The sequence below is a fragment of the Lonchura striata genome, chromosome 2, assembly GCF_046129695.1.
Source record: "Lonchura striata isolate bLonStr1 chromosome 2, bLonStr1.mat, whole genome shotgun sequence".
Classification (NCBI taxonomy): domain Eukaryota; kingdom Metazoa; phylum Chordata; class Aves; order Passeriformes; family Estrildidae; genus Lonchura; species Lonchura striata.
The window spans coordinates 86,250,520-86,274,710 of record NC_134604.1 but is presented as its reverse complement, the minus strand read 5'-3'; the positions used below and the strand labels follow the sequence as shown (position 1 = coordinate 86,274,710).

Below are 24,191 nucleotides of genomic sequence, written 5' to 3'. Positions count from 1 at the left end.
GTTCAGTTTTCTTACATGCTTAACTTGCATTTGAATTTTTGATGTCCAGTGAAGCAGTGATAGTTAAGAAGAGGCTTAACTCTCTCCCTGTGGAGAGAGGAAGATTCTTTTGAAATCTTCCAGAGAGATATGCTGACTAATTAAATTCAAAGACTTAAGTAGGTTGAATGTTCCTTTGGAGGCCTTCTGAAAGATTTAAAGTGGTGTTTTAGAACAAAATGAAAGCTAGGTGCTTTAATTAAAATACATCTTGTTAATTGTTAGGTCCATCAACCTAAATGGAAAATAAATATTCTCCCATTTTGCTGTGTGGTTCAAATGTTTTCTAGAATGAATGAGGGACTGCTGGGAAGGTATTAGTTACTTTATTAGGTTTATCAGATTTGACTTCTCACTTGCTAAATTAATGGAGTTTGTCATAAGAGTGTGAAATAAATATGAAAGTTCCATAACTACAGTGCTAGCACAGTTGATTGAAGGAATATTCACATTTAAAATTATAACCAATTTTTCTGTAGGCTTTCTTTCCTACTGTAATTTTTCACTTCATAGGCATTGTGAGGGGAAGGGCTGTCATGGATGTCTGTAGTTCAGAAAAGTGGAGGAAAAGAATAGATGCTGCCATCTGCCACATCAGCAGGCACCCCTTTTTGCTTTTTCTTTCCACCACCATCCCAGAATTTCAACCTCTCTCTGGCCCAGCAGGCTTTATTTATAGTTTTCATTATCCCTTTCTCATGGCGGTAGAGCCTAGAACAGTGTGCTGACACTGACAACGTTTCCTGCCCTTTTGTTCTGCGCTCCCCCAACCTGTTGTCCCTTTGTCCTTATCCCTAGTGCTTCCTCTGCAGACAGAGGCCCCAGCTGATAAATCTACTCGTGCTCCCCAGGGATTAGAAGCCAGGAAACTTCATTAAGGATGGTTTAATAACTTAGACAAAGGAGAAGAGCAGCTGGTCTGTTAACTTGTCTCTCTCAAGCCCCATTCGCTGACAGAAAAGCTTTCTTGCATGCGGTCCAGTTTTCAACAATTTGCTGTAAAATGCTGCAGATGTAGTTTATGCAAATGGAATTACTATGCATTGGATCTGCCTTGAGCATTTTATTTGAATGACCTGAGATGATTTTATGGCAGTGGGTTTGCTGTTGTTGAAAATAACAGTAGCTTATAGTGGCCTAAAATTTTGATGTATGTTTTTGCTTTCTCTGTTGTTTAGCACGGTAATGTTAGAAGAATAGCAGTTGGAGACAACCTGCTGCACTTTGCTTCTCTGTGAGACAACCATCAGTAAAGCCAAGCAGCAAGAAAAGAAGGGCTCTTCATGAGAAAATGACAGCAAGAGAACACAGCCCCCGCCATGGTGCCAAATCCCGCACTGTGCAGAGGGCCTCCACCATTGACGTCACCTCTGACATGGTTGGCCTTTCTCTAACAGGTTTGTACCTTCCTGTCAGCTACTGCTCTGTAGCTGCTCCTTCCAGAATCTGCCCTGTACTAATGTTGGTTTTTTTCTTGTAATTGCTGGAAGATTTAGATCTGTGTGGTTATCTGGAGGTGATGAGATAAAGGAGTTATGCTAAAAAATTATAAAAATCTTGAATTTGCTGCTTTTAAAATAGACAAAACATTGAAATCAGAGGGGGATTAAAAAAATTAAGTTGCACTTTGTGTAGTTATATTTGTCACTCAAAAATAAGCAATGGGGAGAAAATAACAAAATAATGTCACGGGCTAAGAAGAGTCTTGGCAACTCCTTTGTTTGACATTGTATAAAATTTTCAAGAGTTCAGGGAGCTGAGGCTTGTCTCCCTTATCTTTTATGTTTTTTAAATTAGGATTCTAACCCTCAGAAGCTTGCTTTCATTAGTGAGAGAGACAGGTACTTTTAAATTTTGTCCTATTAACTACCACAGATTTAATAATTTGGAGTTAATAATGGCTCAGGCTTTAATCCTGTTGTTCTCTATTGAGATTAAGCATTTACGATTCCCATATTGCATTTAATCTCCTATAGTTTTACATATTTTAATATGTTTATAAACTGAGATCATCCCAGATTTTCTAAATAATTATTAGATACCAGGGATTACCAGATAAGTGTTTTAGATAACAGTCATGACTCACTGAATTAAAGAAAAGTATTTTTTTTATAAAATGTAATTTCTTTCTTTGTACGATTGCAACTTCAGGAAAGAATTCACATGGCAGTTATGTGAATTGGCTAATCTTGTGTTAATTTTTCTGTTTTACAGGAAACATTCAGGATCCAGATGAGCCTATTTTAGAGTTCAGTTTAGGTAGGCTTAGTGATTTTTATGCTAGTTTTGATAATGCATGCTGTTGAATATGTGTGGGGTTTTGTAAGTGTTGATTTTGAAGTGCATATCATATAGTAAGATTTGCAACTTTGCTCTGCTTTTTATGGAGATATGGTACAGTTTTCATGCTGCCTGTTCAGTATCTTTTGATAAGCAGCCAGCAGTTTAGTTTTGTGAAGTTTCTAGAAGTCCGTAACTAAAACATTGGTCTTACAAAATGTTTGATGTTTACTATGTGATTATTATTATTATTATTATTATTATCATCATTATTATTATATGTTTACTTTGTTCATGTGAAGACTCAGTGAAACTGCCTTCACTGTCAATTAATCAGCAGTTCAAGTCTTCAAGCAAACTGAAGATTTGCTAGAAACACCATTTTAGGGCAGAACGCTTTCAAAGAATTGCAAATTACATGTAACTTCTTTCCTGGGGTCGTTGCTATCTAGTGATAATGTGAGATCCAGAAGTTACTTGAGTTGTGAGATGGTTGAATTTGGACAAGAAGCATTGGCTCACCTCACTTGAAGAATAAGTGAAAAATATTTTTTTCATGAAAATTCATTCCACATTTTCAACTGCAGGATTTTTTCTTGGCTTAATAGTGGACTGATATTTGGAAGGTTATGCTCTTAACAGTGTGCTAATGAAAAATTAGAAAATGTTCTCAATTGTGTGTAATTGTGTTATGAATAATAATCTTAACAAGCATTCTCAGAGCTGAATGGGGTATTTCAATTATTTTCAGATAAATTAAAAATACCTAGAATTACAGAGCTGTTTAGCTAAATTTCAGAATTAACTTCCTGCATGTAGCTGAAGCCGAGTTGGACCACACTGTAGCTACTTGTATCTAGCTAGATAGAATTGATAGAATTTGGCTCTGCAGTTTAATGTAATTGTGTAGAGTCACTCATTGAAATTTTTGGAAGTTTTTTCCTACTCGCCATAGTCCTTTCCCAGCAGTTAAATTCACAGTAACATTTTAGAGGAAATAAATTGCTAACATTTTACAATTACAAGCTGGTTTTCCTTTCCTCAGTAGTGCTGCCTGATCAATGTTCAGGCACTTCTCTTGGTTATCCCTGGGCAAATGCCATTTGATAATGGGCTTAATGGAGTGTGACTGTGAGATTCCCAGGGGAAAACGCGTGCATGTGGGCTGTTAGGATGAGCCTGCCAAGGGGTGGACAGGCATGTATTAGAAGAGAAAAAGTTTAAATTGCAGCTCTAGAGCTTGGAGCCAGACTGAGCTGATTGCATGTTTACTGTTTGCGTGCACAAAGGTGAGCGATGTCTGCTTTTATAGTGTGGTGATAGAATGAATATTAAGCCCTTTGTGGTTTGCTTGGTCAGGTATATAACATGGTTTTATAAAAATTTAGAGTCTTACAGCAATATGAAAAAGATCCTGAATCTAAATTGATTTATCTGTTGCATACTTAAAGCTTGCAGCGAGCTGCTAACTCCATCGCTAGATCGAAAACCAAATAGTTTTGTAGCAGTGAGTGTAACTACGCCTCCCCAGGCATTCTGGACGAAGCATGCACAGACAGAAATTATTGAGGTGAGTGCTGAGGTTTAGATTTAAAATCAAAGCTAACACAGGAATCATTTCTTCCGTAACAAATATCACCTTACATTAACTTCTGGCTTTTTGTTTATGATTACAGGGAACAAGCAATCCTATCTTTCTAAGCAGCATTGCCTTTTTCCAAGACTCTCTTATCAATCAAATGACACAAATCAAACTCTCCGTGTATGACGTCAAAGATAGATCTCAGGGAACAGTAAGTTTTCTTTATTCTTGTTGCCTGCCCAGTCAGTATGAAGCAAGGAAATGAGAGGCAAAGAGATAAAATTAGTAACCTCTGTGAAAGAAAACAAGGGCATAGCATCACTGATCATACAGAAAGCAAGATGGGTAGGGAAAGGAGGAACTAATGAGATTGGCTTGGAAGAGTGTGAAATGTTGCCAGTTTTCTCAAACAAGGCTTGTCTGTAGCAAGTTTGGAAACCATGGATCTAAATAAAAAAGGTCCTGTCACTTGTGCTCTTACATTGTGGACATCTTTAGCAAACTAGGTAATGAATAGGGTATAACATCCCTAAACATGGCTTCTAGCCTATGCCAGAATGCCAGAATGAAACTGTCCTTTGGAACAGAGCACCTAAATTCTGGGAATCACCCTGTCTTGATACATTAGATTTTGTTCAGGGTTCAGGTTTGTTCCTTTACTGGAAAAAACTTTTAAGTGTCAGCACTTCCATGTTGCTACTTGGATTTGTGGGCAATACAGGCCATTTATTCTCAGACTGCTGTTCAGAATACTGTTTCAGGCCCCATGTGTCTGATCTTCCATGGCTTCCTCAGGGGCAGCAGAGCTGTCCCTCTCTGTTCAGTGCTTCATGGGGAAGCTCTAGGGAAAAAATGAATACCTCCAGAGGAAGTAAATTCCTCAGAGGGAGAAAAATTTGGGTCAAGGATGCAGCCAGAGCCCTGTTTAGTCATTGCTTTCAATGTTTCTGTATTGCTTGGCTTAAGCTCATATGTACTTAGGTGCCTCCATGTATATCCTAGAGAAATAAAAATACATACTATCCTCCAGTAGAAGCAAAACTTTTATAAATTATCAAATATATTAAATGTTAAGATATTTTAATTAGTTATATATGGCATATTTAGTTATGGTTTTGCTCTCAGACTTCTATGCATAATAATTGTATTTTGCACTTCACTGCTCTGGTCAAAGCCTTTGGTCACTGTAAAGGTAAATACAATTCTGGAACTCATCTTCTTTCAGATGTATTTGTTGGGTTCTGGGACATTCACTGTAAAGGATCTTCTTCAGGAGAAGTATCACAGGTTGCACATAACACTAAGGTTTGTAATATTTTCCTTCTTTTAAGTGTTAATTCTTCAAAACATGCTTAAGATGTGGTGAAAACCTGTTATGTCATGACTAAATTGAAATGGACTTAATTAAACTCCCTTGTTTTGATATCAAGTATATTCTGATTATCAAAATGTGTGAATACATGCATTTCTTCTCATTGCAAGGTTGCCCTCAAATGTATAAGCTGAGCATGGACTACTGCCTAGGCTGGCTTTAATTCCATAAAACATCTTTGCAGAATAAGGGGAATGTGCTCCTGTTGGAATAACTCATTATAAAGTTATTCCAAATGAAGTTGAAAAGCTTCCTGTTTAAAATGTTCTTTAAGTTTGAAGATTAATAGCCTTTTATAAGTGTTTCCTTGTTGATGAACAGGTCCTCCTCCAAAAAAATCTCAACGCAGAGTATTTGTTGCAGGTCAGCTGAAAGTGACCGTGTTGGTAACATCACAGTTATTGGATGGCAGATGGAGGAAAAATCTGACCAAAGGCCTCCAGTGACAAGGTCGCCTGATACAATTAATGGAAGAGTGAGTATGAGCATTGTACCAAATTCAGAAGAATGCAGATTTATTGTCAGCATTGAAATAAGCTAGGTTGACATCTGCCATCAACTTTCCTGTCCATCTTGATGCTTAGTAGTGCTTTACATTTTCAAAATACTGTAAGGAGTAGCCTAATGGTGGTGAAGCCATTTTGAGTTTTGCAGACTTCTTGGTGCTCACATGTGGGGTTAAAAGTATTGGGAAAATTTTTTAATTTAAAATTATTATGCTTTTGTATCAAGTACTCACATTCTTCATTGGAAGAGACTTCTGGTACTGTTCATTGGTGCACTTGGTGCATGGATAACCAGTTTCAGAGACATGTGGTATTTTATTTCACATTGTGGATTGAAGGTACCATAAGCAAAACTGTAATGAGGATGCTAGGGAGTTCCCAGAATTGTTTGAGAGCAGATGTTTTCAGCACTTTCTCAGCCTAGACATATATTTAATTCTGTGAAGCTTGTGCTTTGAGTATCATGGTGATCATTACACTCTTACATGTGTATTATATTCACAGTGTGCATTAGAATCCCTTTTTATCCTCCAGATCTCTTCATGCCTATTCATGTGGTATCTATAAAGACTCTGGAGCTCATAAGTAATTGAAAGCCTGGATGAAAATTTTGTGGCATTTTGCACTGTGCAGTAGAAGTAAATAGGAATGCTTAGGATTCATTATTCCAGTCTGCAATATTTTTTATCCACAGTAAAAATATTTGAAATATTTATTTAAAGCATGTATGGAGTTGAATATTTATCTGAAATCTTTCTGATGGGTCATCACTGCATATTGTTTGGACACTGAGGTTTCATTCTTTACTATTTCTGATTTTTCTTGGTTTTGTTTTTGTTCAGACTGTGTTGCCAGTTGATGAAAGTTTAACAGAATCCTTAGGAATCAGATCCAAATATGCTTCATTGAGGAAGGATGCACTGCTGAAATCTGGTAAGCTGCCCTGGGCTGTAACAAGTAAGCTTTAGGTGTCAATAAAAGCTAATCTCTCCCAGTGTGCATGCGGCCCCAGGGCATTTCAGCAGATGTTTTATTTGAATAGGAACAGGCTGCTGATTGAGCAGTCCTTTGAGGGTCATTCCAAAATAAATCTTTTTATCATATGCACTATTCGATATTGTAAAAACAGCAGAAGCTAACTCTTGCCATTAGATTGACTGTAGACTGACATTTTCCATGCTATTTCATAATCTATTCTTAAACAATTGTTGCAGGGTGAAGAGAGGGACAGAGGAAAGCAAGTTGCTTTAAAAAAAGAATCTTGCAGAAGGGTTAGTTTTCCAGCAAATGATTGCATGAGAGGAAAATGCACAGTACATAGACAAAAAAAAAAATTAAAAGGTGAATACATATTTAATTTAATTTCTTTAGCAGTGTAGTAAGTCATTTGGAGTGGAGGCTTTTCCTGCAAATCTGAAGAATGGCCATTGCAGAATGACCATGCTTGCAAAAGTTAGACTGGTGCCTGGTTAAACCAAATCTTTACAGCAGGGTGTTTCAGAATGTCAGTGAACTGAAGCCATTTACTTTAAGAAAGAATAGACTTTGTACACTTTAAAGTGAAACCCTAGGCTTAAATAATATGGTTTTAATTCTTTAGTGTTTGGTGGTGCCATTTGCCGAATGTATCGTTTCCCAACCACTGATGGAAACCACTTGAGAATCTTGGAGCAGATGGCAGAGAGCATCCTGTCACTGCACATCCCTAGACAATTTGTGAAGCTGCTTCTAGAGGAAGATGCAGCAAGGTGAGTTTTGGGATGGTTTAGGTGTGCAGTAATACAGCAGTGATGTGGCTGTTACTGAGTTACAAAGGCATAAATATATCTGGGTTAATGCACTGACTACTCAGTGAGATAAGAAATGGCTTTGAGAATCAGAAGAGTAGTTTTAAATGGAAAACTAAACAGAAAAAAGCAAGTAAAAGGAAATGCTGTAGTACAGTAATGACATTGCCTCATTTTAGGAGGTGGGAGAAGGAAATCTGTTAAGCATTTTCTAAGTTTATTCTGAATTTGCTTCTTTTTGAAGTAATTGACTCTCTTCCAGGCAACATACTCCTTTTTGAATGTTTCTTCCCTACATTTGTAGGCTGTGTGTTTTATATATTCATAAAGGCCGAGATTGGAATGTTAAAGAATTTTAGCTTTGTTTTTGAGTATTGGATTTTTATTTTGAATGTGTTTGAATCCAATCCTATAGACCTTAACTAAGTCTGACCTTAATTAAAACTAACTAGTGCTCTCGTTATTGTATATTAGGAGATTGCAGTGCCTTTAGGATATTGTGAAATAAAATCATGGGTTAATCCATTCATTGTAGGTATTTTCATATTTTGAAAATGACAAACTCTCACAGGTAGATGGCAGAGACTTTTTGTAATGCATGGGAAAGCTAACTGAGTTTCTGAACTTCACAATGATTCTTTTTTCTGATGTTATGTTTTTAGTGACACGTGCTTAGATTCTAGAAATTGAATGCTGTACCTTATTCAGCTGTCCTGCTACAATCTTGGTGGAGCAGACGAGGGATATGCACATTTAGTCATGGGTTATTTGTTTTTTATTTTGTATCTTTGTTTCTCTGCAGCTTTCCTCATGGTAGGTTTAAAAGCACCTATTCATGGCAAGGAACAACCATAATACTAAAGAGTTGGGAAGCTTATCCATAATGTGCCATGTATGATGGATATAATTTTAAGGACTTGAAGATAAGGAGAATTTAGGGTGAATGAGCAAAAAGATGTGTCTTTCTATAAGACTGTAGACAGTGAAGTTTGAGGCCCTGGCCATGGAATGTGACCGTTCAGGGGCTCTTGCTAAAATCGTGCAGGGATTGGTGGATGCCTGTTGTAAACAGGTACAGGTTAATAACAGCCCAGGTGATTGTTAATATTACCTTGTACATGTCCACTGGCTGGTGTGGCTCAAAGGTAAATAGGCCTTTGTGTAATTACTGAGAAAGGCTCCCTTGTCTCTGTTCAGTTGAGGTGACCCTCAATAATGTGCACAATCACACTTTGTATTCATAGAGTCACTCAGATTTGACCAAGCACGCTGTTCTCCATTCTCAGTGCTGCAGCCCAGAGGAATGACAGACAGCTACACAAGCACAGCTGTTTCTGTCTTCACATCCTGGTGACTTTTAAAATGTCCTTGGATAATCACAACTGCTGTCTCTGAGATAAAACTCTCCTGGGCCAGAGCCCTTAGAAAGGAAACATCTACTGGGGGGTGTGATATTTAGACTGCCTCATTATATATGGCATCCATATTCCTTGCTGTCTGAGCTCTATGGGAGAAACAAGTAAACTTTAAGTGGTAAGCTGTGCATTTACTTCAGGAAGACCAGGGCTTAGATGCATGGCTGGTTTTGAGCAGGGAGTTTGATGAGGTAATCATAATAGCATCTTACGCAGAAAACAAGTTTTATGATGAAACTGGAAGTGTCTTTTTCTAGGTCACTGATAAATATACTTTATGCAGTTGCCTGTTGGCAAATCAATCTTATGTTTTTCTTGGAAATTTAGCTCTTTTTGATAATATCCTAAGTAGTGTGGTGTGGGAGTTGCTCTGTGAAATGCTGTCTTATATTATTCACAGACAGTTGGTTAAAACTATGGTATTAGGGATATTGAGAGAACTGCAAAAAGAGCTGCTGGATCTTTTTGACAGGTGATTGTTCTACCTTTTCTGGGGCAATGTGCTGTTGAATTGTGTCTGGTGTTGTCTTGTTTATCTTTTCCCCTTCTTCCTTTATTCCAAATAATACACTAATCCAAGAAGAGAGTAATACAAATGTGACATGAAGTACACTGAGTATTTTCTCAGCAGCACTGCTGGGGAATGGTATGTAACACAGGATCGTCATGTGTGACTGGAAACCTGGCAGCTGGGGTACAAGGGGTGTTCCTGTTCATATCTGTGGATGTCCAGTCCTCCTTTATTCTACCCTGAGTGCCCAAAATCCTGGACCTCAGATGAAGGTTTTGTTGGCCCATCTTCAGTCTCTCTAAATCCTTAATGCTTACACTTCTTAGGCTTTCCCTGGCCTTGCAAACTGTTGTGTACTTAAGTTACCAGTGAATATGCTCCTTGTACCTAACATCAGAGATGTGCTAATATCCTACCTAACCTCTGTCAGAGTTTTTAATTAGTTTAAGAGCCACCACAGTTAAGTGTCCTTAAGAAGTCCTCATTTTCCCAATTCACCTGACAAGATGACAGTTCCCATGATTTACCAATCCTCATATAGTTGGAGAGCTCCTGTAGAAAGGTGGGAAGCTCTGCTTATGACCAACACTTGAGGCTCCTGGGGGGAGTATGGTGTATTCTACTTGTGAGGAAGCAATTTACCTCAGAGTAGTGTTCAGCCTGTGCTCTGGGCTGTGCTTGGGATGTGTGTTTGGAAGCTTTTCCAGTCTGGTGAGTAGCTCAGACATGGTAAATTGAGAGCGTGTCAGCTGATGATGGTGCTCTGTTGATACAATGTGAAACTCATTCTTGGTCAATTGGACTATGGACATAAACACCTCTCTTTCCATCCTTGCCTCCCCCTATTTTCTTTTTTTTTTTTTCCCAGGGTTTGTGAACTAGAAGAACTGGGAGAGCTGTCTCCTTGTTGGGAAAGCCTTCGTCGACAAATAGTTACACAGTACCAAACAATTATTTTAACTTACCAGGAAAATCTGACTGACCTGCACCAGTATAAAGGTGATTTTTTTTATTTATAAAAATGTGATTCTTCTCTACCAGGATTGTTAGTGCTTCTCTGAAATTGGGAATCTAGTATGTTTTATGATGAGTAAATAATGCTGTTATATTCTTTATTAATAATTATTGTGAGTTTGCTAATTTTCTGGGAATATTTGTCTTCTGTTCATTTTCTTACTCTGTTCACAAGATGTGAACAGTAGCAAAAAAAAATTGGTTTGTTTTTTCTTTTTAATTTTCTCTGCTTGGCGTTCAGCACATAGCAAATGATGATTGAAGCTTCTGAATGTTTAGCATAGGCACAAGAAGAAAGGTTTTATGCTTACTTTTGTCTTGCATTTCTCAGGTCCTTCATTTAAAGCCAGTAGCTTGAAAGCTGATAAAAAACTGGAGTTTGTTCCTACAAATTTACATATACAGAGGATGAGAGTCCAGGATGATGGAGGATCAGGTATTAGTTTATCTTCCTTTACTTATCTTGTTACTTTTCTCTCCACTATTTTTTATTTCCACTGTCAACCATACAGCCAAGTTTCTATGAACTACTGTAGTAGTGCTACTTGGCGTTTTTGTAGCAACTTATATTTTCAGACTCCAAATCTCTTTACAAAAGAAGAGACAGAAGTATAATTATTGCTGTTCTACAAATGGCAAAACTAGGTTCTGCAGTTAACTGAACTCTAGGTGGCACAAGTTAGCCTTTGTACTAGGGTTGGGTTAAGCTGCTGTGTCCCTGCCAGACATCCTGAATTGCAGTAGAATAAAAATGTTCTGACTGTTTTTCTTGTTCAGCTTGTGGGCTTTTTCTCCAGAATCAACATGTATGGTTATGCAAAATCACTTTTTTTCACATCAAGCTTGTTTCATCATAAATAACCTGGGCTTTCCCTTCTTTTAACAGTAATTCCCTGTGACCGTGGACACACACTTGTCTCGTGTGTCCAGGTGAGGGATTCCAGTAAAGGCAAGCTTTGTATACAGACCAGTGTTCAATACTTCTTTTTCACTGTCAATCTTCTAGATTAAGAAACAAAGGACCTGCATTCATTTCAGGTCTTTCACCTGAAAAACTGTTTGATGGATTTCCAGGGCCTCTAGAACAACTCAGTTTTCCATGTCTTTCAAACCATGGCAAAGGTTTCCAGAAATTACTTTCAGAGAAGTTTTTGAACTTACACAATTGTTTGTCTACATTAAAGATGACAGGTTTTCATTTGTAAGTCCTTTTTGTCCACCCCAGATCAGAACTACGACATAGTCACCATAGGAGCACCAGCAGCTCATTGTCAAGGCTTTAAATCAGGTGGCTTGCGGAAAAAGCTGCATAAATTTGAAGAGGCAAAGAAACAGTAAGTAGAAATACTATTGTGTCAGCTATTATTGTGCCTTTTCTTCCTGGTCCATGCTCAGTTATTTGGAAAATCATTCCATTCTGTTTTTATTTCATTCAATAGTACTACTATACAATATTTTGTATTGAAGATTTTTCAGTGGTTTTTTTTTTTTTTTTTTCCAAAGAAGGAGAGGGAAAACTGTTTCCTCCTTATTTTACTGTATTTATTTGTTTACTGATGGACTCTTTCTAAGAGTCTTTTTATGAAAACTTTAATTTTTCTGAATACGTGTTAATTAATTTAATTTAGCTATTTTAGGTGTTGGGTTTGGGCTCTGCCTAATTGTGGGTCAGAACATTTGCTGAACCTCCTCAGCTGCACTACATCATGCTTCAACCCATTATTTTCAGGAGACTTTCACCCCTCTCATAGTGTCCAGGTCCTGTTGCTGAGCTCTCTTTAGTAGGAACCTGCTGTGCCTGATTGGTAAATTCCTTGTTGACAAAATGGGTTTAGTTCTGAAACTGTTGCTGGAGGCCTTCCCGCATTGCCTAAGGTTTATGCACAGATTGGGCTTCTGAATTTGGCCTCTGCCCTACAGGTAGGATATATGACCTCCATGGTCCTGTCTGCAGGGGCTGCCAAGTGACCTCTGTAGAAGTGTGGATGGATGAACTGTAGGAATTGCAGAAGCTGGGAAGGTCACATTTGCTAACATGGCACCCACTCCAGCTCCCAGAGAAGAGAGTGCTGCAGGGTCTGCATTGCTTCTGCTACTGTATGGACACAAGAGCAGCAGGACAAGGAGTCGTTTTAGTCAGGAAAAAGGAGACCTTGATAATGCCCTTCCAAAGAAAGGATTAGTAGGATTTAGAGCTGATAAGACATGGGAGTGACGTGGGAATCAACTTCAGAATTAATTTTGGCAATAGAGAAATAGCAGTATCTTGTGAATGTCAGTCAGATATGTACTGATAAAAAGATTGGTGTAAAAACACCTAGTGTTAATTGTTCAGGCTGACAGAATGCACTAGGAGAGGACTAGAGGAAACTGTAAACTTGGGAACACTGGTATGCCAGGCTCACCCTTGCTGTTCTTTTGATATAGTTATTGCTCTTTGAAGTAACCTTCTTCTGTCAGCATAGCCACTGAAGTGGGCCTTGCTCCTGCAATAGCTAATTTCCCATGTGGATTTGTTCTTTTTCCCCTTACCCAATAATTAAGTTGATTGGAGAGTTTAATTTCTATCCAGTACTTTTCCTCTAAGCTTTTCAGAACTGTTCCTTCTGGGTCCATGAACACTGCAGGTTGAACACTTGATGAACAGCTTTCATTTTAAGTACATCTATGTTATCAAAAAAGCTAGTATAGTAGAACTGAGATCCATCTCCTCAGTTTCATTGTTATATTCAGTTCCTTCTTCTTTCATTGGCATAACTGTGCTTGTTTCAGTCATAGCATTTGCCCAGATCAACTCATGGTCATCTGGCAATCTGTGTTGTTTTGTTTACAACTTCACATACCCACCTTATTGAAAAAATGACTCAAATAAGTTATTTCCCCAATCATACTTTGTTTTGTTTCTGCTTTTGGTATTTGCTAACAATCTGCTAATTTTATTTTGGTTTTTTGTTTTTGTAGCAGTTATGAGGAGTGTTGGTGAGTTTTCCGTTTCTGAGAGTTCTATAGAGGGTTTCTGTTTTCTGGGTTGTTTTATTTTCCTTTTGTTTGGCAAAGATCTGGTGTGTTTTAAAGTGTGCAGGGCTTTTTAATGTCATGCATCATGGCATCCCTAATTGTGCTCTAAGTAATTGTAGCTGCTTTGTAGAACATGATGTATGAGTGAATTTCATTTCATCTGCAACGTTTGTTTGCAATGAACAGCTAGTTTCCTGGCTCTCGCTGATCATAAGTTAAAAAACTGAAAATCAGAACACAAGGATTTTATATATTTTCCTTTGTTATTTCCAATGAAAACTATCTGGAATGAGAAACTTTTCTGCCAGTAATGGAAGATAATTAAGATAATTTTATGTATTTTAAAACCTTGATAGTAGCAGATTTGGCATGGTGTATATTTTTGTAATCCATGTCTTTATTTAAACATTTTCACATAATACTTTTCCTAATTTTGTGGTGTTCAATGCTGTCAAAAGCAGACATTACTAGGTGGTTCAAAAATGCAGAAGTTCTGCTCTAAATTACTCTTATTAAGATTGAACCACTAATTCACTGAGAATTTAAGTCTGTGTTACAGTTTGCGGGTATAATACAATGAGAGCTGTTCATTTGAAAAAGCAGTTGCAGGTTGGAAAGTAAGTATATGTGAACTTTACACCATATGTTTTTCCCCAATCATCCTAGCAAATGTTTATTATTAAAAATATAATAATTCTAAATCCAATCTCAATATGCTGCATGGCCTTTTCTGCCAACTATGTCTTTATGCATGTTAACCACACTGTCGTGGAAAGAAATTGCTCAGAGGAATTGTCACTAAGATCACCAGTCTCTAGAAAGCACAAATCAAGTACAGGGAAAGCCCTAACAGCTGAGATTAATTTGCTGTATGGGATAGCAGTACTGGGGAGTGGTTGTTCTCTGCCCCTCAGGTGGGTGACCAGAGCACAAACAAGGAAACTCTTCCAAGAATCACTTCTGAGTTACATCCTTTGAAAACAAATGCCTCATCTTTCTTTTGTAATGGAGCTCAGGCAGACACTGGTATTGGGCTTCTCCCTTGCCTTAATATCTGTTGAGGGACAAGAATTGGAATTGTGGCATGATTTTGAAGTGTGCCCCACACAACCCTCGTGTCCTACCTCACAGATACGCTTCAGAAATGAACAGCATTGCTCTAAGGGTAGCAGAGGAATTCACACTCCTTGGAAGTCATGATCTGTGGTAACTGTTCCTGAAAAAGAAACTCCTCTCCATGTAACCTCTCAGCATGGCTGTCTCCATTTAACAGTGCTGAGATGGGTGCAGACAGTAGGTTCTTCTGTGCTGTTACTATGCTGAAGCCATTCATGACTGGAAAAAGAAAAGAAAAAAAAAGATAATACACAATTGGTGTCCTGTCATGCTTGATGCCATGTTGAGAATGGACATCATGCTTGGCACAGCTGGAGATGATGTAAAGGCCTGGTATTTGGGTACCTTTCCTACTGGGGAGGAAGAACCCAGCATTTTGCTTGACAAAGAGAGTAGTGGTCAGTTCGTTCTAAATAATTAACTAAGAGCACAACCTCAGCTTGGAGTAATTTCCTAAGTTAAAAGGCAGCTTTCAGGTGGGATGAAATTACCCTTTGGAAGTGCTATTCTTTCTCCAGCAGTTGTAGAGCATCTGTCTTGGATCGAACAAGCAACTTCTGTAGACATCTAAACTTAAAAGGGCATAATCTGTTCGCCACTGTCAAACAAGCAGTCTTAGTGTAGCTGCATTATCCTCATATAAAGATATGTTTGTCCCTAGTTTAGTATATTGTGTGCTAACAGAAACTACAAAGAACAGTTTTGAATGAAGATGAATGTTGATTTTTTACATATCATAAAATTGCTTTTGCTGGTGTAACTTGATTCTGATCTGCAATAGAGGAAATCATATACTCGCAGAAGGACTTTTTGTTAATACAATAGTGTTTGCATTATGGATCTGGGTGGCATTTCTGTGTTAGAAGAAGCACAGATTTTCTTTTCATGATGTTAGTAGATACATGATAAAACATGTTTGTAAGCAAGGCCTCAGTGAAGTATCTGTGTTGTAAGGAGAGGGAGAATGGAGCAAGATGTCTCTGCAAAAGGTGGTTATGTATCTGATGGCAAAATCTGTCACCCACATTCTCACTGTCCCTCTGGTGTACAAACTCTGCCCACAACCACTTGGTATTAGGGATTAGTAAATCTGCACCTAAATACTTTTAGTAAAGGCAGGGAAGTCTCTAGGATCATGTTCCTGCTGTGCAATTGCCCATTGGACTTTCACTGCTGATCACTAGTTTAGGTACATTTTTGCTGTCTGCCATTAATTCCCCAGCATGCCACTGTAATGTGTGTACCTCTAGACCAATTTCCCCCCTAAAATCAATCTTTCTTTTTCAGCACTTCAACAGGTTCCCAGTCTATAATATACATCCCACAGGACATTGTTAGAGCAAAGGAAATTATTGCACAAATCAACACCCTGAAAACACAAGTCAGTTACTATGCAGAAAGGCTCTCTAGAGCTGCCAAGGATAGATCAGCTAATGGCCTTGAAAGAACACTTGCCATCCTAGCAGATAAGGTAGGAGAATAATTCACTTCCCTGCTGAAGCACAGTGTATTGTTTGTCCTGTCTGTACCTTTAGTAAGTTTTCTTGAAACATCTGTTTTACCATTTTCAGTAGTGTGTTGTAACATGCACAGACCTAAACAAAGATTATATCAGCCTTTAAAAGTTCCTGTTTGTATTTATGTTACCTCCTACTTTGGACACTCTTGCCTTCACCTCCTCTTGCAAGTGCAATGTCCTTGGATTCCCTCTATTAATTCATCACATTGCAGTAATATGCATTCTTCACTTTCTTTTATATCCTTTTCTCCATAACCACCTGGGATTTTTTAATGTTCTGAGTCATCTGTCAAGCAACAGCAACTGTGTGAAAGTTAATGAAACAATTCTATATTTTTTCCACTGGTGAAATAAGGAATAATGGTGACACAGCCTTTGCTTGAATAATAGTGATATAAACCAGTTATTTCATGATGTCTGCTAACAAAAAACAGACTGGAAACAATCTTACAGGGAAAAAAAACTCAAATACAGTTTTACTGACCTCTTCTGTCCTTGAAGCAGATCCGAAGGCTCTAAACAGCAGTAGTGGCCAATCAGCTTACCATAAATTGTCCAGAGGAAGGGATGCACATACAGCTTTTATAATAGGACTTCATGTAAATGTATTCTTTATTATAATACTCTTTCTAAATTAATACAGTGTACAGTTGTTCTGTGGGATTTTCTACAACTGGATTATGTATATCTATAACATATTAATGTCTTGTTTGTTGTTTTTTTAGTAGACACACAGGCCAAATAATTTTCATATTCATATGGCTTACAGAAATCCTTTAATACAACACGGCTAAATAAGACAGGGAACAAATTGCATTGATTAGTGAGTTATACCTTCAGCCCTCCTCTTAAATCTTGTTATGATTTCAGACAGGATAATTGGGGTGAAACCTGATCCTTCTGGTGTGGCAACTGTTGTGTAGAGTATAAAAATCATTTAATATAGAATATAGTGAATTTGAAGGGACTAATCAGGATCATCCTGGTCCTGCATTCCCAGACCCACACCATGTGCCTGAGAGCATTGTCCAAACACTTCTTGAACTCTGTCAGGCTTGGTGCTGCAACTGCATCCCTGGGGAGCTGTTCCAGTGCTCAAACACTGCACATGTGTCTGCACATTGTTCTAAGCTTTCATCAAACGGAGGATGAAGTGCAAATAAAGATGAATTGCACACTCCTCAGTGAAATTTTCAATAATTATGAATCTAATATAGTAGCACTGACTTTGGAAATGCATAACTTGTGTTTTGTGTTCTATACTATTTTTCAAGGTCATTATGTAAAGGTATTCTAAAGGCACCTTCAAGCAATAGTTTATTTTACAAAATAAAATGCAGCATAAATTGTGTATGGAATAATGAAAAGTTTTCAAAATGTGGGTCTTTTTTGCTTTTTAGACCCGGCAACTTGTCACAGTTTGTGACTGCAAGCTATTGGCAAATTCAATACATGGACTGAATGCTGCAAGGCCAGATTATATAGCTTCAAAAGCATCTCCAACCTCTGGAGAAGGGGAACAAGTGATGCTAAGGAATGATCAAGATACACTTGTGGCCAGATGGACAGGAAGAAATAGCCGATCTTCTCTGCAGGTGGACTGGCATGAAGAGGAATGGGTATGTTTGCATAGTGATGAATCCTTTGTTCTTTTTATTTCTTTTTTAATAAGCTCTGTAGCTGCTCACCAGATATGCATAGGATGAGTATGTAGGAGGTATTGGTCAGCTGGCAAAGATGTTGTGTCTATGCTGCAGGCAGTTACTCTTGGCATGGGAATACAAGCAGGCTTTAATAAATATTTCTGGATCTCCTAAACACTGGAAACTGTTTGAGTAGGTGTATAGCATTTTTAAGGTGAGGTCCAAGGGAAAGTAAATAGCTTTTCAAGTGAAAAATAGACCACACTACAATGGGCTTTTGCACTTTCCCAAATAAAGTGTATTTTGTGGGTGCTAGCTATGTAATTTACCCTTCCTCTTACAGAAATACTCCTGTAAACATTTAGAACTTGCAGTCAATCACTGTTTTGATTATGAACAGCATTTTAAAACTGTTTGCATAAAGTATTTAAATTATTTTCTCTTCCACACTGCCAATTAAAATGAGAATTGGACTGTAAATTATGTCATTGTGTTAAATAAACAGAAGTTAACTAAATCTCACAAATAGTCAAGATTAATTAAAGCAATTATTAATATTGGGAAATACCAACTTTTAAAAGAGATTCAATTCATTTTGGAAATGATTCCTTGCTAGTTGTAATTATTTTGGCATACGTTGACTTACAGTCAAAGTCACAGTAATACGATACAAATAAAGATAATTCAGTATTTAGACATGACTATAATATAGTAATTTTTTCTGAGTTACAGATGTTCATTGAGTTACCGAGAAAAAAAGATGTGTGATTATATACAATTATTATGTCAAACATGAATTTCAAGAGTAAACAATAGTGCCAGCTAGAAATTGGAATAATAGGGCAGGAAGAAGAACTTAAAATTGTTTGGCAAGCTTACACAGAAAATAACTTTGAAATTTACCACACAAGTCATGTCACTAGATATTGTTGACATCCTGGTATATGTTATTTATATACCCATAATTTGTGTGTGCACACATGCAACCACAATAGCCCAGAGGATAGTTTGCAGAGGAATTGTGACTAGAATCACAGGAGGAAAGGTATCGCCAAGGGCTTTGTTACCCAATGTCTCTCTTGGTTTTAAACTGAGAAAGAAATGTTTTCTTTTCAGGAGAAAGTTTGGTTGAATGTTGACAAAAGTCTAGAGTGTATCATACAGCGAGTGGACAAACTTCTCCAGAAGGAGCGCCTGCAGAGTGACAGCTGTGAAGATGTTTTCCAGTGTGACGTCAGCAGCACTAGTAAGAAAGGTAATCGGGACAGTCGTGCCTACTGGATAAATCCAGAAGATTTAAATGAGACCTCATCATCCTCACCACCTTCATCATCCTCACCACCATCTTCATCCACGCCATCCTGTGCATGCCATTCTCTCAAGACAAGTGCGTATGCCAGACACTGCTTCTCACTGCTGCTCTCTTCCTGTGTGCTGGCATCATTCCTAAGCCTCCCCTACTCCCTCCATGTGTTTTGAACTCAGTGGTAGTGTTAAGCACTGATGTCAGGCAGAAAGAGCTGTTGGTGTATTGGGAGCTGCTAAGCCCATTACTTATTTTAAAATCTTGATCCCACTGAAATCATTGCCAAATCCATTGATGACAGTAGCACTTGGTTTTCACTCTGTGTGTTTTAAGCTAATAAAACAGTTGTATGGGTAACAGCCACCACCATATGATAGACGCCACCTCTGGTAGATCTCCTGTTGGCTTCAGCTTCTTTGCAGCAATTAAAGCTTATTACAGGTAAATAACACATGAGAGAAGTGCAGGCACTACTGAAAAACTGATAGTCCCAGCTGGTCTGCTAAAGCATGGGAGAGGACCCCAAGCAATCCCATTAGATTGAGCTCAATGTAGATGAACCTAACAGAGTTCAAAGCAAATTTTAACCCAAACTGTGGTGCTGAGGCACTCAATTATTTAGACTTCTTGTAGCTGGAATGTAGGAATTGGCAGTGCAAGTTCTTAGTTGAATAATCCATTCAAAATTTAAACTCAAGTGAGTGCTGTATTGAACCCAGTGTGAAGTTGTGAGCATGTGAATGAAGTAAACCCTTATCAGTTTAGACTGACAGTTTGGCAGCTGTGAATTTCAGAATTATTTCATTTACTTATGTACTTGATTTATTCTCGCATTCTTTGCCTGTGGTCACTCTGATTTGGCACTTAATAGTGCAGGTGGGCAAAGTGAAGCTCTAAAAAGCCTGATCTGTGTTCTCATTTCCTTTGTCCTGTTCTGTCTTCTCGTTTGATGGCCCTTTGTCCCTATGTGTGTCTGTGACTTCATGTCCATCACATTGTTAGTGTTGCATTGTAGTGGAAGGCAGTGCCTTAAGAAAAAAAAGGCAAAAAGGAAGTGAAAATAAAGGTTAATATATTTTTTGTGTAGCTTTGCATGTTACCTATAGTTTATTTAGTGTCTTAGACAACCATATTTTTCTGGATTAGACTGACAGTTTTCTGTATTATTAAAAAACAGGAGACTAGGTTCTTGTTTCATTAATATCTGTCTAAATTTCTTCTACTGGTTTGATACCTATAAATGGTTTTGTTTGCTAGCTAGTTTACACAAAGATTTATATGTAATTATATGTAAGTTTAATCAGTAACCTTCAATGCACATTCACATAAATGATTAAATGTGGATTTTTAATATTAAAAATGCACAGGAAAAATCTGTGTTGACTGTTATCAGAAGCTTTTCCCAGGACAACTGGGTGCTGAAAACACCTTAGAACAATATTTTTCTACCATTTTCAGTGGATCTTTTAAACTACTTTGGATCTTGACAGTTACACCACATAAAAGTGGAATTGACTGTGTGACCCTACAAAAGATTTTTTTAGTGAAAAGAATTTCTGCAACTTTTCCCTGTTGTCCCTCAAAAATAGGAAAAAAAAATCCTTCTGTGTAACTGACAGAACCTGGGGCAGGATTGAAGGACAAGGGAGGTCCTTTCTCTAAGTTCAGAATCACAACATTTTGGTTTTGTGTATTGAAAGAATTAAAGTTTTTCCTGTTAGTAATTCTGAGTTTTGAATAAATGAGCAGAGAGCAGACAGAAATTATTTTGAAAGCAACATAAAACCAAGCCAAGCAAGATAGTTCCAGAATTGGTAAGAGAGGGACTGTAAAATTTTATTGAAGGGTCTCTCTAGGAATGAATGTTTGTGAAAGAAAATATTGCCTGAAATAGTAGAAGGGAAACTTAAAAAAGATATTTTCAAATGTACTTAGGTTGTTAGCTTAGATATTCATTACTAAAATCACATGGGGACATATAGTTTCTTTCATGAACATGATGGATTTTAATATACTGAGAGGTTTTTCTTCTGATTATCTAGCTGAGATGATTGTCCTGGTGCACACTATTGAATTTTATATTTTATGTTGTTATGTTCAGATTTATAATTCATTGACTAGTGAATCTAGATATAAACAACAGCAGCTTAAATCCTGATAGCTTCGTAAACTACTTTTCATGAGTGCAGGACTTGCTATAACAGGGTTTGTTATTTTTTATTGTTAGCATTGACCTGTAGTATGTTTTCATCTGACAGCTTGATCCTCCCACTGAAATGAGTATGGAATACTCACAAACTTCTCTGGTGGGGTTTCAGCCCTTAACATGTGTTCTAATGTTTCTGTTAATTATGTCAGAAATTGTGTAATGGAATTTTGACTAAGGTGGCAAAGTACTGGTTTTTTATTACTCTTATATTGTGGGAGGCTTAATGCCATTTTCTGTTAAGTGCATTGAATTTACTGCTGATCTTTTGCTCTTTTGTTTAGCAGCCTTACTGCCAGCTTAATCTGTAATTGCAGTAAACCAGTGGTTCTCAAATTATGCCCTGTGGATCCCTGGGGATTGACAGTGCACTTGCTGGTGATCCACAGCGAGCCTCTGAGCTAGCAGGTACTGGCTTTCCTCCAAGTCCCCATCCAGGTGTTCCTCTGATCAGAACAATGGAGTGGAGGAGACAGCCCATGCCCTTGATGCCTGTGGGCATCAGAGTATTTCTGCCTAGCTCCTCTTCACTCAGTGAAAATGTTTGAGAACCCTGGCACTGCGCATTTGAGTTGCTTGTATTTAGACTGTGTTGCTGCCCCTTAATCATGCATGTTGCCCCTCCATTTCTGTGCAGATTGCAGCCCTACTCCAGAAGAATCCGCCCCAGGTACGTGCATTCATGGCTTCTGCTTCTTCTGAAAACTGCAGGGGTTTGTTCATACTTAACAAATGCCTTGCTTTAAGATGGACCATTTTGAAATGGCAATTACAACACCATGTGAGTTACCCAAGCTGTTGAGCAGTTATTTCCTAAAAGTGCAGGGGGTACCTGGTCCTTTCACATGTTCAGATATGGGAGAGCGCTTGTTCAGGGCCTCTCGGATTTCTCCAGCTGATGTGTTCTAGCAAACTGATGTAGGTTACAATGTAGGCCTCTTCCAAATGGCATTGAAGTCTGTAGGAGTCTAAGGTTTCAGACATGCCCTTTCACATGGGCTGTTGAGCTGGTCTTTCTGGATGAGAAGTCAAGCAGAATATGGTGGAGTCAACAAGGCTGATGGAAAATCTCTGTTGTGGGTGCACACCAAGTCGTACTGGGGATTGCAAGTCTCGTGTTTCAGGATACAGAATTTAAGAGTCTCATCCCAGTGTTAACCTTCTTTCTTCTGTCCTTGTCCCTCTGTACTTAATATGAATATACTAAAATATATTTTCAAGGCCTTGGAGGACAGCTGTTTTAATAATATTTTTATTGCTCTGGAGAAGAGAGACCCTTGGGTAAAAAAAGCAAGAATGTTTCCCACCTGACATTACATCCTATAATCTTTATGTATTTGGTTCTCTTAATAAGACGTTAATTTTTTATGATCAGTAGTATATAGTCAGCAAAAGTTCACTGTGTGAACTCATTGGCCTTCCCAACACCCCTACCCTGTTCCAACCTAATTTGAGACAGGGAGTGCAATTTGGTTTTTTACTGTTATTTTACTGTTAATAACAACTGCCACTGACTAAAAAAAAAAAAAAATTAGCACAAGAGACACCGCTGTGAAGTAAGTAAAGTTCAAAAATAATTTAGAACTTTGCACACTGACAAGGGTTTGTTTTTTCATGGCCATAATTTTAAACCAAGAGAATACACAGAACAGAGGATTTTTGCTTACTACCCCAGTTGAGTCCCTGCCTTCTATGTGAATGTTGGAAGAAAAAACCTATCTAATAATTGCATTATCTTTGCCAGTGTACTTTGTGATTACCAAAGATAAACATATCTTTAAAATAAAGTGGTGTCAGACTCACTACAGTTTTAAATCTTTGCTGAGTTAGTAACCATTTACATATATGTACATACACTCAATGAGATGATGATGTGCTGGAAGGTATTTTCAGCTCTTTTTATTCTCACTTGCTTAAGAAAAGCTCTTAAATGCAGTAAGAGAAACACTGTTAGTTTCATCTGTATTTTGCTTTTTAAGTGTTCACAAGGCCATGGTATGGCATCTGACTAATTTTGAGATAAAATATTTAATAGAATTTAAAAGACAAGCTGTGGTTCCTTGCCCATTCTTATGATGTTTTGTGCTTTTTTTAAGGCAATGAAACAGAGTCAAACAACTTCCCCTTTGTGTAGTTTGTTAGGTTATCTATCTATGACATAGAACAAAATCCAAAATGATAGTTCTGTTAATCTTGCCAGATATGCTTCTGTTAGCAGACTTCCAGAGTTCCCCTCTTTGGCTGGTTATCAAAGGAACATTTATTATTACTGACTCTTAGTTCTGCCTCTGAGTCAAAATCCCAAACAATTTACTTTCAGGGATTTTAAGTGTCTCATTCATGCAGGTTCTGGTCTGTTCGTTGCCTTGTTCCTACAGCCAGCTAGGGTGGGAGTTGTGTGTGTGCTGTTAGTGAGCTCTGGTGCTTTTAAAAAATAAAATATACTGTCCTGCCATTTAAAAAGAGAATGACTTGGACAACTCAGTTTCACTTGTGTGCTTCCTGTGCAGGACCTTGAACAGAATCCCTCTGGGTCATATCTTGTGTATTTCAGTGGAAGAAAAGCTCCAAAGTACTTCCAACAATCTGTATGACTCCTATCTAATTCACTATGTTTAATATTTCTTGTTATCTAACTTAAAGCCTTTAAAACTGCGGAGGAGACAGGAAACACTTAAAAGAGTACCTACATTAATTTCTCACCTCACACCTTATTATTCTTAGCTGCAAATAGATGAGATGAGCATCATCCTGCCTCACTGAGGTGCAATAAGAATCAGTAAGGTGGAGAAGCAATTGAATGATACACCTATGAGCCTAGAGATTCAAAAAGCAGGATGTTTGGGAGGAATCTCATTGACAGAAATGGCACATAGT

General features: G+C 37.9%; 1 protein-coding gene across 15 annotated transcripts in view; it reads left to right on the top strand.

Annotated features, from left to right (window-relative positions):
* The window catches only part of INPP4A (inositol polyphosphate-4-phosphatase type I A), a 107,756-nt gene that overhangs the window by 61,316 nt on the left and 22,249 nt on the right, over window positions 1-24,191 (top strand). For 10 of the 15 annotated variants that reach the window (XM_021546608.3, XM_077781531.1, XM_077781530.1 and 7 more), the window contains 16 exons: window positions 1,218-1,436; window positions 2,254-2,298; window positions 3,771-3,889; window positions 3,996-4,112; window positions 5,127-5,206; window positions 5,637-5,748; window positions 6,622-6,712; window positions 7,380-7,527; window positions 10,361-10,491; window positions 10,838-10,942; window positions 11,732-11,840; window positions 13,468-13,485; window positions 15,928-16,111; window positions 17,560-17,778; window positions 18,919-19,057; window positions 21,952-21,984. In XM_021546608.3, coding sequence (XP_021402283.1) covers window positions 1,331-1,436; window positions 2,254-2,298; window positions 3,771-3,889; window positions 3,996-4,112; window positions 5,127-5,206; window positions 5,637-5,748; window positions 6,622-6,712; window positions 7,380-7,527; window positions 10,361-10,491; window positions 10,838-10,942; window positions 11,732-11,840; window positions 13,468-13,485; window positions 15,928-16,111; window positions 17,560-17,778; window positions 18,919-19,057; window positions 21,952-21,984 — 1,756 coding nt within the window. In that variant the 5' untranslated portion in view covers window positions 1,218-1,330. The remainder of the gene's footprint in view (window positions 1-1,217; window positions 1,437-2,253; window positions 2,299-3,770; window positions 3,890-3,995; window positions 4,113-5,126; window positions 5,207-5,636; window positions 5,749-6,621; window positions 6,713-7,379; window positions 7,528-10,360; window positions 10,492-10,837; window positions 10,943-11,731; window positions 11,841-13,467; window positions 13,486-15,927; window positions 16,112-17,559; window positions 17,779-18,918; window positions 19,058-21,951; window positions 21,985-24,191) is intronic. The other 5 variants (XM_021546609.3, XM_021546606.3, XM_077781534.1 and 2 more) reach the window with 3 other exon arrangements.